At 43.3% G+C, this 17,107-nt stretch overlaps 1 protein-coding gene across 1 annotated transcript in view; it reads left to right on the top strand.

Annotated features, from left to right (window-relative positions):
- Nucleotides 1-318: 318 nt before the first annotated feature.
- The window catches only part of ITPKA (inositol-trisphosphate 3-kinase A), a 35,448-nt gene continuing 18,659 nt past the window's right edge, over nucleotides 319-17,107 (top strand). Inside the window, exon 1 of the mRNA XM_026033447.1 lies at nucleotides 319-851. Within this exon, the coding sequence (XP_025889232.1) occupies nucleotides 357-851 (495 nt within the window). The 5' untranslated portion in view covers nucleotides 319-356. The remainder of the gene's footprint in view (nucleotides 852-17,107) is intronic.

The raw sequence follows: 17,107 nt of genomic DNA, 5'->3' as shown, positions 1-17,107 counted from the left end.
GGCCGTTGGAGCGGCCGTTGGGCGCGCGGAGGTAAGGCGGGGGGCGGGGCGCGAGGGCGCCTCCTCGGGCCGCCCCAGGGAAACCGAAACCAAAAGGGCGGCGGAGGCGGGTGGCGGCGGCTCCCTGCGGCGCGGCGCGGCTCGCTCCTCCCCTCAGCGCCGAGGCGGAGCGGGGCGGGCGGGCTCAGCGCGCCCCCATGGCCCTGGCGCCGGGCCGGCGGGCTCGGTGGCGGGTGAGTCGGCGCTGCTGCCCCGGGCGGCTGGGCGGGCTGGGCATGAGGCTGGCGGCGGCGCTCGGTGCAGCGGCGGCGGGCTGAGCCACAAAGAAGTTTCTCCGGCGGCAACGGCGCTGCCCCATGCACGCCCCGAGCCGCTCGTGCTGGAGCGCAGCGCCGGGCGCCGAGCCCGCCATGAAGCCCCGCGCGGGGCTGCACAGCAGCCCGGAGCTGAGCCGCGGCACGCGGCTGAGCGTGGGGGAGCTGCGCTCCCTCTTCGAGGCTCGCTGCGCCGCCGTGGCCGCCGCCGCCGCCCGGCAGCTGCCCGAGCCGGCCAAGCGCGGCTGCCGGCCCCCCAACGGCGTCCTGCCGCCCGTCATTCCCCGGCTCACCGTCACCGCCGAGGAGAGCGAGGAGGCGCAGGGCAGCGCCCGGCCGCCGCCGCCGCACCCGGAAGGCGGCTGGCTGAGGACGGACAGCTCGTCGCACCTGCAGTCCCGCCGCCTCTCCACCTCCTCGCTCTCCTCCACGGGCTCCTCGTCCCTGCTCGAGGACTCCGAGGACGACCTGCTGAGCGACACGGAGGGCAGGAGCCAGGGCATCGTGCACCTGGAGCACGGCGAGGACAGCAACCAGGTAGGCGCGGGCGCCTCGTGCGGGGCCGTCGCGGCCCGGGGGCGGCACCGCCGGCCGGGGGCGGCCCGCGACATGCCCGGGCTGCGCTGGAGCGGCGCCCGTGCGGAGCAGCCCCCGCGGATCGGGTGCCCGGGGGACTCGCCGCGTACGGGCTGCGGCGCCCGCTTTAAAAATGCGCCCGAGGGGTAGCTCTCCGAGAGAGGTGTGCGGCCGCCTGCCAAGGTGTACTTCTTGATTAGGATTTATTTATTTATTAATGGTTAGGGGAACCTTTTTCTGATCTGGGTGTTTTTCCCTGGCTCTCTTTTATTAGCTCTTCAAAAATAACTTTTTCCTCCCCCTTCCTCTCCCCCCCTTGCCTCCAAGCATTTACCAGCAGATACTTTTTGTCTTTCCCAGTCCCGGAGTCTGTGGCTGTCAGTTTTTGAGCTGCTTCTCGCTGTGAGCGTGACAGGAGCTGGGGAGGAGCTTGGAGTGGGCAGAATGCTGCTTTTGTCCCTTCTGGCAGCAATGGGCTCTTCTCAGCAAATCCCCTCTGTAATTTGGCAGCTTGCACCCATAAACTGCACTTTTAAAGGCATACAGACATACACTTAGCCCCCTTTTTTTTTTTTCCTCCCCCATGATCTGTAACATGTATTTGCCTGTCTTTATAATATGCTTCTTGGTCCTTTTTGTAACTGAAATACATAGCTTTTAGCAAATTCCCCCTCCTACCTTTGCTGAGATCACAACTTAAATTGTTCACCCTGCCGGCTGATTGGCATTGAATTGTTTTCAAGCAGAGCATATGTTTTGAAGAAATATGTAAGCAAGAAATAATGCTACTTGTAGGTGATACCTCCAGGTGGACTTTTCTCATGGTAATTGCAGGCTTACTACGCTGGAGGACACATAGTACAGGAGCTAAAATGCTGTGCGCAGTTGCCTTTGTTTGCATCAACTTGTGGCCTAGCTTTGCAAAAAAAAATCTTTTGTACTTTGGCATATTCCATATCAAGGAGCCAATAATACTACCCCTCAATTTATGCACAAAGTCCTTTTGATCCTGCGATAGAAACTGGTGTACAGGGGGAAACAATTACTGTTCCATAGCTTTATTGCTTTCCTTTTAAACTGCTGTGTGTGTGGGGATTTTGTATAAGTACCAGAAGAATAGAAGTTCAAGATGGAAAAGGGCTTTTGAATCATTTGGCTCAATACCCCTGCTATTCTAGGGGGCGAATGAGTGTGAGAAGGAATTCTACTGAGGTAAACCCTGGGCTGTGTAGGTGGTTAATAGAGAACAAGAATTTATTAGTAACAGTTTAGCAGTACAGTGAAATGTGCAGCACCTTTCAGCTAGCTTGTCTGAACACAGACTGAAGCAAAACTTCAGGAAAGGAGCCATTTGTCCTTTTAGGGTTTGCTCTTGTGTCTCTGAGGTCAGTGAAATTACTTTCACTGTTGAGTGCTAAATCATGAGTTAGAACTATATCCTCTTCTGTAGTCTATCCTGGACATATCCAAAACATACAGCATAAGTGGCTTTAACTTGTATTACTTCATTTTAAATTTTATGAAGTTTCTAGGCACTGCATAAAACTGAAGTGTTACATTACCTTTTTAATGACAAGGAAGAAAATTATAAAAGCTTTCTTGTTGTTGTTGTTTATTTATTAGTTTTGTTTTTAAAGTCTTTAGAAATAATTTATAGGCATTCAAAAAATAGTCATATTATAAATACATAAAGCTCTGAGAAAGTGTCCTATTCATTTAGGTGCTAGGGAAATCAGAAACTTTAGTATTAAGAAAAATTCCGTTTCTGAAAAAAGATATTTTTGGAGACTGCCCAAGTTTAATGTATCTTCAGGAGGATTATTGTCTTGCTGATCAAATGCCTCATATTTTTAATTACAGAGTTTCTTTCCTATGCTTGTAGTGTAGGAGAAGGTGGTGTGACCTGCCCACCAGGAGTGAGTTCTGCCTGATGTTCTTTATTTCACTCTCACTTCTGCAGCAAGTTGGCAAACTGGAACTGGGACCTGTGACTCTAAAATGCCAGAACTAAATATCAACAGCTTTGTGACAGTTTCTATTAGTAAAATAGGCCAAATATTCTATTTGCCTAATACACACTCATGCAGTTTGTCCATCCCTTCCTTGCTACTTGCTAGGTGGGAGCTAGAATCCCAGGAATGTGTGGTTTCCGTGTGGGAAGGCACATTGCCCCTCCCCTCAAGTGGTTGCTCTGTGGCCTTGTGATATCTGACGATGCCCAGGCCAGGCTTGTTGCCATTGATGTTTCTCCCCATGGGACAGCACTCTGATGATGCTGTCCCCATACTTGGCTGTCCTCTCACCCCTTTAGAGGTACCATTTCTTTACAGAAACAGTGAGTAAATGTTATGCCAAAGTGGAACTGTGTACTTTAAATACCTCTGTGGCTTCATCTCTATAGAATTTATCTTCCCTATTAGTAGTCTTGAGACCACATAGATAAGTTTGTGCTTTATAAGAGAAGGCTGTTGTTTCAAGGCAGGCATGTGCATGTGGAGGTAACTGTAGAAATTTTAATATAACTTGAGGAACGATTTTATATTGTAAAAAGTCTTAGAGGAGAATTTGCACATTTTATTCATATATATCATTTTTAATGAAAATTCATTCTGAGTGTTGAACACAAAGGGTAAAGCTTCTCTGAAGGAAACTCAAAAGAGAGGTGGACTAAACTTGCTTTACTCATGGGAAATTTTGATGTTTTGAGATTTCCCTTGTAATGGAAATTCCCTAGACACTTTTTTTGAAATGTAAGATGTGAATTTGGAACCCAGAGTCTTGTGACTAAGCTTGGACCAGAACTTGCAGGACTGGTGGGCAGTTGAGTCCCTAGCAGGGACCTTGGCAACTTGCCCGGGTCGTCGTCTGCGAGAGCAGAAGTTCTGATAATGTTGTTGTTATCAGGGCTTCAAGGCTTCCATGTGCAGCCTTGGGAGCCTGAGCCCTGAGCTGAAGAAGGCCTTCCCTGGCCTCTTGGTTATAGGCCTTCTGTATTGGTGCAGAAATGTGAGCAGCTTTCTGTTGGCCTGATTGCATCGTGGAAGGCTTGTGGGCTTGAACTGATGGTCCAAGGGCCTATCTCAAGCATTGAAAGCTGTGGACCCTTCACTTTACGTTTAGGACTTGCTGCCCAGTGTTAGGTAGGCCTTAAAAATCCAGGGATAGTGAGCCCAGAGCATGGCTAATACATTGATGTAATGCCTTGTTTGCATAATACTATATCTGGAACTGTATAAATCTTGGCAGTTAGATATTCTGGTTATATTTTTAACATGTAATTAATTTTTTAATATAATTGACAGAATAGTTTTTGCCCTGCAACAGTAGTTAACATCCCTGCCTTCTCTTGCATAAAAATAGGGAGGGTGCTTTTCCATCCCTGCTTCACACCGGCAGATAAGTCCCATCTGGAAAATGTATGTGTACAGTTGGATCTCCCAGCGAAAGCCCCATTGGCCCATTTATAGTAATAGAGAGTGTAAGAGTTGTATATTTTTGTCCTCATTCTGTGAGTGAGGAATTTGAGGAAATATGTAAATCTGGTTAGCACCTTCTTTGCTGGGGAGGGAGACTCTGAAAAGTGGTCTTTGCAAAGAATAAACAAAATGATAATGTACAGCAATCTCTTGTCCTGTTTGTAGGAGAATGTTATTTACTAGATAGAAACATGCCAAATAAATATTCTCATAACTGTGGCCTGTCATTCCAAATTCCTAGATCTGTAACCATGAGAACAACTGACAGCTTGCTGGAGAAAAAGCAGCTCGGTTCTCGTTTGCGGTGATACTAATCCAAAAAGTTTAAGAGAACCATTTATTGAGGCTTACTTGGTTTTGCTCATCTTTTAGCTATTGCTTTGCATTCCTACTGAACACCTCAAAATGCACAAAAAAACATATACACACACACTTGATAAATATGGGCAGAAAGTTTGAACTATTTCAGCTCAGGAGAGAGTTATGTAAGCTATTGCACTAGAATAGAATTGTTATTTTTAAATGAAGAATGGGAATGAAGGGATGACATAAGTAGATTCTTAATGGATTTTTAGCCTACTTTCCTAGAGAAACAAAGCTTGTGTAATCAATCTGTCTATCAATTAGCCTTCAGAACTTCAGAAAGTTTCAGACAAATTGACATAGACTTCAAAGTTTCCTGCAAGGTGTCTTTAGTGTTCCACACAAATCAGCCTCTGGGTAGAGAAGAGAAACCCAAGTCAGTGTACTTCTTTCTTTCCTGTGAGGCAGAGGTGCAGCATTAATTCATCGGTCCTCACTTCTGTTTTGCCTGCTCACTGATGAATTGGCATGTGCATCTTGACCAGTCACTTGGTGCTAATGTGCCAGGGAGCCAGCTGCAGCACACGGTGCCTCCTGTTCTGATGGCAATTAGGAGCAAGACCATGCAATGCGGTGGGCTGGTGAGATAAAATGATGTACACAGTACTAGGGGAGTTAGGGTTCTGGAGAAGAAAATATGGAGATTGTGGAGAGATGTGAAAATGTGAGAGGAATTGGAGTTTTTTGACACAAACTCATAGAGGGCACGGTGACAAGCTGAGTTTGTTTTGATGAGGATGAAGGAGTGTAGGTCACCAGTCTGTTAGATATCAGGCTTCATTTGTTTGCGGCTTGTGGGAGAGTTTGTCAGAATAGCTTTATGCTATTTTGAAAAAGTGCTGATTTATAATGACATTCCTGTGTACTGAAATCTTCTTAGTGTACACAGAACAAGTGCAAGGTGAGCAGCAGTAATGTAGGATTTCCCACATTGCCCAGTCACCAGACCGCTGCTTTGACCTGGGGGCCTTCTCTGAGGATGGTTTGCTTTCTACTGTGTGTGCAGAGGTAGAGTGTATCTGAAACATCAGCAGTATCAGCTCCAGTGGAGACTGTTCAAAAGTAATGTAAGCTCTTGTCTTACATTAGAGAGTGAATTAGATCTTGCCAAATCTTTTGAGAGAGAGAGGCTTGATATACTGCCAGTTAATAACTTGTGACCCTAGGTATATCTCAAATGGTGACTTACAGGTTGCAAGATTTTTTTCTTTTACATCAGCTGCCTAAACCACTTAGTTCCTCCTGATAATTTTCCTTTTTAATATTTTAAAGAATACCTGCTGAACAGAAGAACTGTTTTTTTTTTTCTTATGAATTTGTAGGATTAGGTGTATTGTAAGAAATTGTCTTTCTGTGTGTGCAGACATAGAAATCTCCTTGTGATGCCCATCACAGCTGAAAAGCAGGAAAGAAATGACCGCTATGAGATTATGTGCCCATATGCAGAGGGCTCATATAGGCAGACTTTTCACAGGATATCATTAGTTCATGGAGAGGGCTGAAAAATCACAGCAGTAGGTTAAAGAATAGTGGCTGAAGTAATGGTTTGGAAGTTTAGCATTTTTGTTTCTATTTTGTGGGTTCTGCCACTATTAATCTATTAGCTCTGTTGAAGGTGCCTTTTAAATGAACTGGTGGTAGTTAATATAAAAACAACTTGTCAATTCATGGCTAGGATTTAGTATATATTAAACGTATGAAAGTGAATCAGTTCGATGAAGAGGTCACAGTATAAAGTTATTTGCTTTAATACAGCCAAAGGCTGGACTGTTTCTGGAAGATGAAGAATGCTGATTTTATTTATGTAGTAGGTGCTTTTCCTTTAGCTCAGAGAACTAAAGGATCATCATACCTTTGGGGTGATTATCTATAAAATGTGATGGCAGAAAAATAATATTATCCCTGCATGCCTTAGGAAGAAGTGATTTTCTCTTATGCACAACACCAATAAAGTCAGCGTCTATCTCTCTTCCTCTCTCTCTCAATATAGATTTTGCCGAGAAAGGGGACAGAGGCAGTGTGCTTTTTTGTGTGTTCTCCTCAACTTTCTCTGCTGAAGATCTTTCTTTATGAATATTGTTTGTCCATAACATACCCAGGCAAAAATAATATGAAAAGAAAGGAGTTGGTCTCTGTTTTTTCAATCTGTATGATCCAGTGAGTAAAGCACAGGGAGAGGCTATTCAAGTGAAATCAGAACAGCAGTCATACTGGTAGATTGTTTCCTGTGCTTAAGTTATTCAACTTGTTGGTAATGGATAATGCTTTTTTTTTTCTTTTCTGAACAATACATAGCAAGCATTACTGTTATTGTATCTGTTCTGAGCTTCCCTCACAGGATGGAATTTTCTCTTCAAAAACATTCAACAGTGAAATTGTTAAAGAAACCTACCATCAACCTGTCAGACCTAACTACTATTGCCTATTACTCCTTCCACTCTTTGGCCAGCTCAGGAAAAAGGCAGGCCAAGGCCACTGGGCAGCTCATTTGAAACAATATCGTAGACGTGATACAAAATGGAGCCTGGGACAAGATCTCCAAGCCAGTTGGTGCCTGAGGCAAGTCTGACACAGATACTGTTCTGCTGGAACTTGGCATTAAGCCATATTCCAGGACTGTTCCTCATCCTCAGGCTGAAATATCCAAATGAAGTGGCACAGTGACCGCAAACTCTTTAAACTGCCTACCCAAGCCTACCAAAACAACCATTATTTTGCACACATTCAGCTTTAATCTGCAGTTCATCTGCCATCTGACCTCATCCACACTTCGGACCTTGATAACAGTGGTGTGATCAGGGGTGCTAGAGAATAGGCACAGATAGCCACATTTTATGCCTGCATGTGATTGGCACTGAAATCTGTATCATTCATCAGCCCACAAAATGATTGCTAGTTCAGCAGGAGGCTGCAGTGCTGTAGAACTGTGCAGGCAAGAAGCCGAGTGGAAGTGGCATTAGCTTGCTTGTTGCTTGGTGATATTGCATCAAAGGAGATGCCAACTGCTGCAGCCTTCATACATCTTTCATATTACAAGAGTAATATCTCTTGGTCAATTATATTGGATACTGCATAGGAAGAGAATGTTTTTGTTGTCCAGTGATAGTAGGAAATTCTTGTTCATTGTCAGTAAAGCTGGTTCTGTCCGCTGTTCTCTGCTGTTTCCTGAGATAAAATGATCCAGTCTTAGCCTTTGTTACTGTGAACTGCAACAGAGAACACAGCTTTCTTTGTCTTTTTTCTTGTTGAAAAAAGACTGCAGAGGTTCTTCTCAGTGATGCTCACTGTGGGTAGCATGTTGTACTTGTACTCTGCTTTGTGCTTGTTTCCCATGGTGGAATGCTGAATCAGGTGTATTTGCTTCTCATCTTTGCGGTGCTGGCACACCTCAGAGCCTGGATGCAGCACATTCAAGAGACTGGAGCTGTGCAGAGAGGAGTGTGAACCACACTTGCACACATCTTCCCCAGGGCAGCTTGCACAGGAGGCGGCTGTACCCCAGGCCCTGGGCCATCATTCACAGACATGGAAGGTCAGCATAGGCACCTTCCAACGGCTCAGCGAGCCCTAGTGCACTGTGCAGCACGTGCTTTGGAAAGGAAGCAAGGATCAAACATTATGGACAGGTGTCAGTGCCTTTGGCTACTGGAATGCGCTGAGATGCTCTGAAGTTCAGCACCTGCGCAGGAAATCCTTAAAAATCCACTCAGCATGTGCTATGGGGAGCAGTTCTCTCCTGCACTTTCTAATGACCTGTGTTTTGTAAGGAGATGTTGCAGGAGGAGGCTGCCTGATTCAAACACAGGCCAGTCAAGAGCAACTTTGGAGATGAGAGGGTTGTGATAGCTGCTGACATATGTAGGGGACAGAGGGAGCAATTGGGACAGATTGGGAGAGCTAGTGGAAAAGACAGAGACATGATTAAACCTTAATGATCAAGCAGGCTATTGCTTTAAAGCATGAGGAAATATGTTCTCAAAAAAACCCCCACAACAACAACAAAACAAAAAAGTTGATAGAATGTAAAGCAACTATATTGGGAAAACATAATCAAGCATTAAAAGCTTATGAAATAAAAGTATTGAAGTGACTGTGCAGTCTGTGCATATTAATATGCTACAGTCTTTAATTACAAGCTGGCATGGTATTTGGTGCACAGAATGGATGATTCTCAAATAAAATGCAGCTATTCTGTGTTTCAGACCAACTCAACAGGCAAGTTACAGTTACATAATGACTAGTGCCACATTCTGAAGGATCCTGTGTTGCAGAAATAGGTGGACGTGCAGCAAATCAGTCAGAAGACCACAGGAAAAGAAAGGCTGACTCCTGATTAACAGACCCAAATGCTGGAGAACAGCCTTTCTGCAGAGTTCCTTTGAGAGGCCAGGCAAATTTTAAAAGGTGGCGTCTGAATTTTACTCGACCACTGGGTGCTTGTGATGCAGTGATAGGAAGGATAATCGTGTGAACAGCGAGCATTTGTGCTCGCAGATAGGCTGTTTGTTATCTTTTGTAGGGTTTGAGTGGGCTGTTGGCTGAGGGTGACCTGCATGTTCTCATCATGATAAGCAGTGCTGGCTGCGGGTTCCTTTGCCAGCCTTTGCTCCTGCAGAGCTCCCATGTGTAGCAGGAGAGGCACTGCTTCCACAAAAGGTCAACTCTGTTCAGAGGAGAGTGTAACCTGGAGAGAGGAGGAAAACTTCTTATGCTCTAGCTTTTAGTTTTCGTAGTGTAAAATGTCAAGTTCTGGTCGCTCTTCTGGTCTGCTAATTGAACCCAGTTTATATAGTCTTCCTCTTTGAAATTGAGATAAACAAATTTTCTGTCGCCTTTGCATAAACCCAGGCTGACTAAGCAATGAAATCCTGAGGTTCTCATTTCAGACCAGGCACTCCTTTCCATTATAATCCTCTGGGAGAAGATTTTAAGGTCCTTTCTCCTATTACTTGGTCACAGTGCTGCCACAGCTGCTGAGACAGAGGATGGCTGTGGAATGAATGAAACCAATTCACCAGTTTTCGTATTGTATTCTGCAAGAATGAGAGCATGCAGGGCAGCAAAATTGTTCTTGGCTTGCAAAGGAGCTTCTCTGCTTGGTTTCTTCCTCCTTATGCTCAGCAAGCAATAAGCCATCTGCAAGTGGCATTTCAGATGTTTTCTGTCTTTTCCTCATCTACTGTGCTCTGGTGTATTGATACTAGTTGTTCTTGGGTTCTGCTGCCTGTATCTGATCTGGCACAGAAGATGCTACCTACTCCAAATTTTAGGAGTCTGATCTAGGTGGTTGTGCGAAGTAGGAGAGCCTGACTTGTCATTCTGTCACCAGGAACCCAATGGTAGAAGATTTTTCGGTGTTTTATTTATTTATTTTTGATTTTTTATTTGGTTCTCTTTCACTTTAAGGTAAAAGTTGTAGTGGATAAATGGTCTATATATAAGCAATGACTTTATTTTAAGTTGGGTGACATTCTTAATAACCAACAGCTGATGCTTGTGCTTCTACAAAAGGTGGGATTCCCCAGGATCTCGATTGTAAACACGTTTGTTTACCTACAGGGCAGAAGAAACATATTCTGTACAACACACTATTGTTCAGACACCCACAGCCCTTCAGGAGAACACATGCCTTGTTTCAGTTCCAGTCTTTAGTTGAGTCAGTCCTGCTTATATAAAGCCTGGATTTTACTCTCTTCTTAAAACTAGCCTATAGAAATTAAAATTTTAAATAGTCCGATGTCTGCTGGGGCTACCTGCTTCTGGTATGGAGGAGGAATTCAACTTGTCTTGTGCTGTTCTGTTCGCAGAAATTCTTTTCTGATCCTCTGGTTTTGCTCAAGGGAGAAGTCCTCCTCCTCTCCAGATTCCTTGGATTGTTCTCCATGGTGACTTCAAGGAGAGTTTCTCTGATCTTAGGTTTGCTCTGAAAACAAATGATTATCAGGGGACCCAGAAGCCCCCCACTCCTGTGGGGAGGGTGGAGATTCCCCATTTTCCTTCAGTCCTTAATTCCTCTGTTGTTGTCATATTCCATTTGCAGACACCCATGCTTTGTTATGTTCTAAAAAATTCCTTTCGATACAGTGGTTTGGAATATTGTCACAGCCACTATGTTAAATCTCTGAGCTATTAAAGTGGTTGCTGAAGGATGTGGCTTTCCTGTAGGTAAACACCACACCCCTCTCTGCAGCAGAGCGCTATCGCGTGTTGACACTTGCATTCTTTTGCCCAGGGTGGGCCTTATTTGCACAGCAGGTTGGAGTCCGATAGGCGAAGCAGGACAGTGCTCCCTTCTTGAGAGGTGAATGGAAGTGTAAGCTTCAAGGAGACAAAGGAGGAGAGACAGAGTACTGGACTTTGTCTTGTGATAGAAGAGCAGATGGGAAACTGTTATCAGTAGCTGCACGTCTGATCTGTTCTTTATATGGCATATTTTTAGATTCTAATAACGCTTTTCACTTAACGCTATGCTGCTTCTTATTTGGGTACTTGAGTGCCTTATTTAAGTTTCTCTAATGTAGTTTACAAGTGTTAATTACTTAAGCTGTTGAACACTATTCTGAAGTGTAGCTCTTATAACCTGCACTTTGCTGTAACTGGAGCAGAAAGGGCATGAGTCTAGAGCAAGATCCCATATAGAGTCAATAGAGTTTCTCAGGTCTTTCACAAGCGAGTATCTGACATTTTAGAATGCTAGACACTGAATTATCAGTCTAGGGAAGAACCAAAATAGATTTAAGTGCATTTTAAAAATAAATACTTGTCAATAGCCTCTTTTTATATATGTATGTATATATATGCGTGTACACAATGATTTCTAAAAAACTGATTTACAGACAAATCTTGGTAGGAGAGGCTTAATTTTTTAGATGACTGACTTGGGATGTAGAAATCTAGAACCATCTAACTTTATTCACTGCACTGCAGGAAATCAAGTATCTTTAAGCTAGTGAGGATGAGCTTTCTTGGTGCCTGGGCCTGGAACTTCTCAAAAAGTGCTGCAGCTGATTGTCACTGGGATTGGCCCAGTCCCTTCTTGGTGGTGGATGTCCTGATCTAGACCATGATAGAGGCAGATATCTCACACAACTGTTTTCTTTATGTTATAAACTGAAGCCATTTGTTCTTGCCCTTCCTGGGGAAATGTGGGGAAAATTTGACTGCTCTTCCAGTCACAAAAACTTCCTGTGTATTAGAAGAAATTACCAGGCTCAGTTCTCTCTTTGGCTAAATACAGTTCCTTTGATCTCTGCTCTGCAACTTTAGTTGTTTGTCTCTGATCTCCTCTCTAGTTTGTCAAAACTCTTAGCAAAGAGTGGCTAAAGTGCAGATTAACTATAATGGGTAACTATAGGATCTTGGAACAGCCTTAACTCTGCCCTTGTACTTTCCATCTTTTCATACTGAATAAATGAATTATAGCAGAAGAGCCCTGTGTTGTTACAATACTAAAGCCCATATGCATCCTTACCTTCATGACTCAGCTTGCCAGGAGGGATGCAGGATATTGCCCTGTATGTCCTATGCTGGCCCCTAAGCGAGGATGCCGTGGCAAGGTGAGCTTTCAGCAGGTGTTCACTAACCCACTCTGCCAGGGACAGGAAGAGAAGAGTCTGACTCTCAGGGAATTATTAGGGAATAATAATAATAATAATTAGGGAATAATAGAAGTCTAACAAAGTCTCAATTTCTGTCTGATAATAGTAGTTTGTGATCAATATGTTGGTGGGAAACAGGGAGAGGTAATTAAGGGAATGCATAAAATATTTCTTCCTTTTCCTTTGGCTATCTGTCTGAACTGGAAATTTCCCTATGGCCACTAAATTATTGGGGTGGTAAACTGGTAGTGAGCCTGGCTATGCAGTCTGGCTTCCACGTAAGTCTGTTCTACCCTCACAAATAAGACACAGCACTTATTCAGCTCCCTTCCCAAAGGCCTGGAGTACCCCGAGGGCAGATTAACTTCTAGTTCTTTCCTGGCTTCTTGCCCAAAAACAGTCTGTCTTGATGTTATGCAGAAGCCTCACCTGGCTGAAGTAGTTTGGCATATTTTTTGTAATACATTTGAATTTGAGGTCATGTTCAGTTCTCTTTGCATTGACAAATCGTGTGTGTTATGTTACAGGATGGACCTCTTCTTTTCTTTTTTTTTTTTTTTTTTTTTGGTCTGTATATAGAGGGGTGGGTATGTGTTTGGTTTTAGATATTCCTCAAAACTTATCCTATCTGGAACTGGTAATTCTGTGTCCTGTCTAATAGGATACTAGACTCATTACTTTTTTTAACTTATTAGTTGAGTCTTTCTAGGTGTTTCAGCCCCATGACAAAGTATGGATAAGGAGGATGGTCACAGTTGCTGAACTGTGGCATAGAAAGTTTCTGAAGAATTAGATTGTAGCTGCTTTGAAGGTTAAGAAAAACATCTTTCCTTCTCTCACACCATCTGCTAAAGTGACGTTTGATTTACCACAAATTGTTTCAGGTGATGGACAGTCTGGATAAATCTCAAATGTTTGTGCTCTGAAAATAAGTAAAGTTTCCAATGCTGAGGAACTTTCCGTTTACTATTGGATAATAACATTTAAGTTTCTAGCAAGACTGGTGTTCTGACAGAGCCCTGATAGGGACAGGGCTTCTTTGGTTCAATTTCACTGAAGTTTTAATAGAGGCAAATGGCAGAACATCCCATTAGGGAGAGTTTTTTTCAGAGCAGAGCACAGCACAAGTTGTATAGGTAGCAACAAAGGAAATACAGGTTTGTTAAAGCTCTCTTCTTGAACGCTAGAGATTTAAATATTTCTCAAAACAGCAAACGCTTTCCCTCCTTTACTAAAAGAGAAAAATGAAATCTAGCTCTTAGTTAGCAGTATTGCCTCTCACAAAAGTGGCTTTTACAGAATTCTTGTGAGAAAAGTGAATGAAACCTTTGTGGCTGTGCAGCTGTAAAGCCATCCCATTCCTTGGCTCCTTTGGCTTTTGGCCTGGGATTGCAATAAAGATTGCGGCTATTTTATGTGATAATGATCAGAAGACAAATGCCGGCGCTGACTGCTGCACAACAGTCAGCAAGCTCTGGTCACTGGTGCTTCTTGCAGAGTGGTGAGCGATGCTTTCAGTCTGTGGCACTTTGCTCTTTCCCTGACCCGGAGAGGGAATGTGCTTCTGGCATTACAGATGGAATCTAGCAGTGAAGTGGGACCAGAGAATTTGTGCCCCAAGGATTTTGGTCTGATTCTGATCCTCAGTTTCTTTCTCCCTCCTTTTGTCACGTCAAAATGAGTGTTGAACAAATTTACTAAGTACGCCAAAGGAGAGCAAGCCAAGGAATGTGCACGTCTCAGTGTGTAATGCCTGGTAAGGCATGACAAAGAGGGAAACGCAGGAACCCGAGGCATCTATCTTGCATTTTTGTTTCCACAGATTGCGTTAAGTGTTTCTCATGACTCTGAAGAATTAGCCCAGCCCATCTTGACTGCAATACAAACAGGAAATGAAAACCCCACAGTCAGAGGATACACCTGCCAAAGGCTGCTTGAGCAGCTGTGGCACTCACCCATGGTTCAGTGCAAAAGCGGAAGCGTCAAGGGCTCAGTACAGGCTGAGCACTGTTTCTTCTGTAGACTTTGAAGGCTGGATGATGAGGGAGAGATGAAGGTGTAGTCACAGTTTGCCCAGCAATCTGATTGGAGATGCTGCTGAGGAGGTTGCATGCGCAGTGCGCGCACTGCCGCTTTTCCTCAGGAGTGAGCATTCTCCCTGGCTGCTGATCATCAGCCTTCCTGCTGCAGCTGGCACTCGTACCACAGGAAGATCAATTGTGTGAGAAAGCGGCAAGCATTCGTTCCCTGGGGACTCCCTTGGCTAAAGCAGATAAAAGGGAATGATTAAGATTCCCAGCAAACCCAAGGGGTGTGACGTGTGCACATTGCTTACCAGTTTCCTAGATCTAGGACACTCTTACCTTGTTTATATTTCTTGAGTGATGGCTGAAGTATCTGAGTTAATGCAGCTGGCCTGACAAAAGGCCACTTGCTGTCATTTGCACAAATTGTAAATGAATGTTGATCGGTGGAACTTCTCTCATGGTCTGGTGAATGAATGAGGTTCTTATTAGGTCAGGGCACAGCCTCTTTCAAGTTGATATTGCAAAATCTGAATCTGGACTCTGGGCTGTCTACTAATGTAAGTTATTTTAGGGCAATTGGGCTTTTTTTTTTTTTTTTTTGGCCTTGTGATGAACAATCTCATCTGGGAAAATGCTGAAGAGTAATGTTTCCTGTGTGCATCAGGACCTGTTTTTCAGTCCAGTGACAAAAGATGAAATGTGGTAATAATAGAGCTAAGTCATTTGTTCTAAGAGCCTCACCCTATCTTGGGACATGAATCAAGTACTCTCGGAAACTTGGTTATAAGGACTGTGTTTGCTCACAGCCTCCTGTCAGGGCTTGCTTGGGGAGCATTCTTCGTGTTGACTTGCTCTTTTACCTCCCACCCATTGAGATCCTTGGCTTGATTTGTGATTCACATCTGATTCAACCACATGGGTAGTAGACTTGGCAGCGAGAATCTCCTTAGTTTAAGGATTACAGAAACCTTTAATAAGGGACAAAAGCATAGAAACAGGCTGCTGAAAGCAAATGCCTTCTCTCCAGGTTTGCTTGTTATTAGAAGAGTTTTTGTTTTAGCTATGGGCAAATCTTGCACCTTTGTTTCCCTGCACAGGGCTTGTGATGCATATCTAAGTTGTTTCCCCAGCAAAAAAGGGAGAAAAAGTGCAGATATGCCTCACTTTTTATCCATTGCAGTATGATGCTTTATTAGGTCTTCTAAGTTTCTTAAATACCAAGTGATCGTTAACTTGGAAACTTTTATGATCTGGACAATAAAAAAAGTCTTGTAATTTTCATAGACTGCAGTGAAAAGCTTATGCAAGATGCTATAGATATTTAAAATGTGTGCATCTATGCTTATCTATGTGTGTGTGTATATGTGCACGCACACACATATAGAGATAAGAAAGAAAAAGAACGGGGATAAATATCATTTGCTTATTTTAGGCATAAAAATATCAGTTGCTCCAGGATCTGGCTGTGGCCAAGTTAAGCACTTGCCTTTTTCTGGTCTGCAAAGACAAGTTGACTGAGCCTCAAACTGACAGGAATACAAACAGGAGTCCCTCAATAGGTAAATTGTAGGTACAGAAAGATAGCATGATGCTCCACAGCTCTTGCTATCTTGTAAAATACTCTTTATATCACACAAATCCCCAGATTTCCCTATCAAAGTGTACTGCATGTTCACAGCCCCAGAGCTGCACACCCTCGAAAGTGAAGTCCTCAGCCACCTTTCAAGGCAGTTGCTATGAGGATTGTCCCCAGGAAAACTCCTTTGATGTGGGGAGAATTATACTGATACCAACTTGTCTCCTTGGAACATTGTGATTTTGAGGAATCAGCAGATTCTTATTGCAGTGTTGATGATTTGTTATTATTTGTAATTATTACTGTCGTGTTGCTGTAGTTATTGATTATTTTCACCCAGAAAAAAAGGATATCTAATTAGAGTGATTAAATTACCCTGGTAATTGTCGTAGTGGGCTGCTCAGTATGATTTCTTACAGGAGTACTTCATCGTGACAGCTAGCAGTGGCTGCAGTGAGACAACTAACTGGAAAGTTTGTCCAGGTTAGCTTTAGTTTATTAAAAAAGTATGGTTGCTTGCTTGTAGTTAAATTCTCTGCACAGGCCTGATCTGTCAGGTCAAAGCTAAAATAAAACCACGGACTATTGGAAATGGAGAATAAATCTGAATACATTAATTTTCCAAATTGAATGAAATACTTGAGTGAAATGGAGAGCATAAAGAATTAAAAACAAACCAACTTTCAAACTGTTTTCAATTTTAGTAAACTAAAACAAATAAAACAGTTAAGTGTTTTGTGGATGTAATTAACTTACTGGGCTTTAAAAACATCAAAGCTTTTTTTTATTGTGGTTTTAAAGTGAATGCACATACTATAAAAAATAAAACCAATACAATAATTAAACTGTAAAATGCACAAAGAGTATAAAAGAAACAAGTTGTCAAGAATAAATATTAACAAAGAACTAAGTTTTGCAAGACTAGACTGTACCACCTGTTCACACTCATATTTATGACAGCTCTGAGAATAATCTCATGGACATTTTTACGTTCACTTGTGTCACTCAAAAAGAATAATACAAGTGTAGTGCATGACCTAGGAAGGAAGGAGTAAGAAAGGGAAAAACAACCAAAAAGCCCTGCAAAAGAAAGGTGAGCCACTGGAGAATGAGTAAAACCTCTGTGTGGATATCACGGAGCTGATACCAAGCTTGGTAACACTGTTAGCTTGGGGCC

The sequence above is a fragment of the Nothoprocta perdicaria genome, unplaced genomic scaffold (assembly GCF_003342845.1).
Source record: "Nothoprocta perdicaria isolate Ctin4 unplaced genomic scaffold, notPer1 scaffold_129, whole genome shotgun sequence".
Lineage (NCBI taxonomy): Eukaryota > Metazoa > Chordata > Aves > Tinamiformes > Tinamidae > Nothoprocta > Nothoprocta perdicaria.
This window is presented reverse-complemented; position numbering and strand designations above follow the sequence as displayed.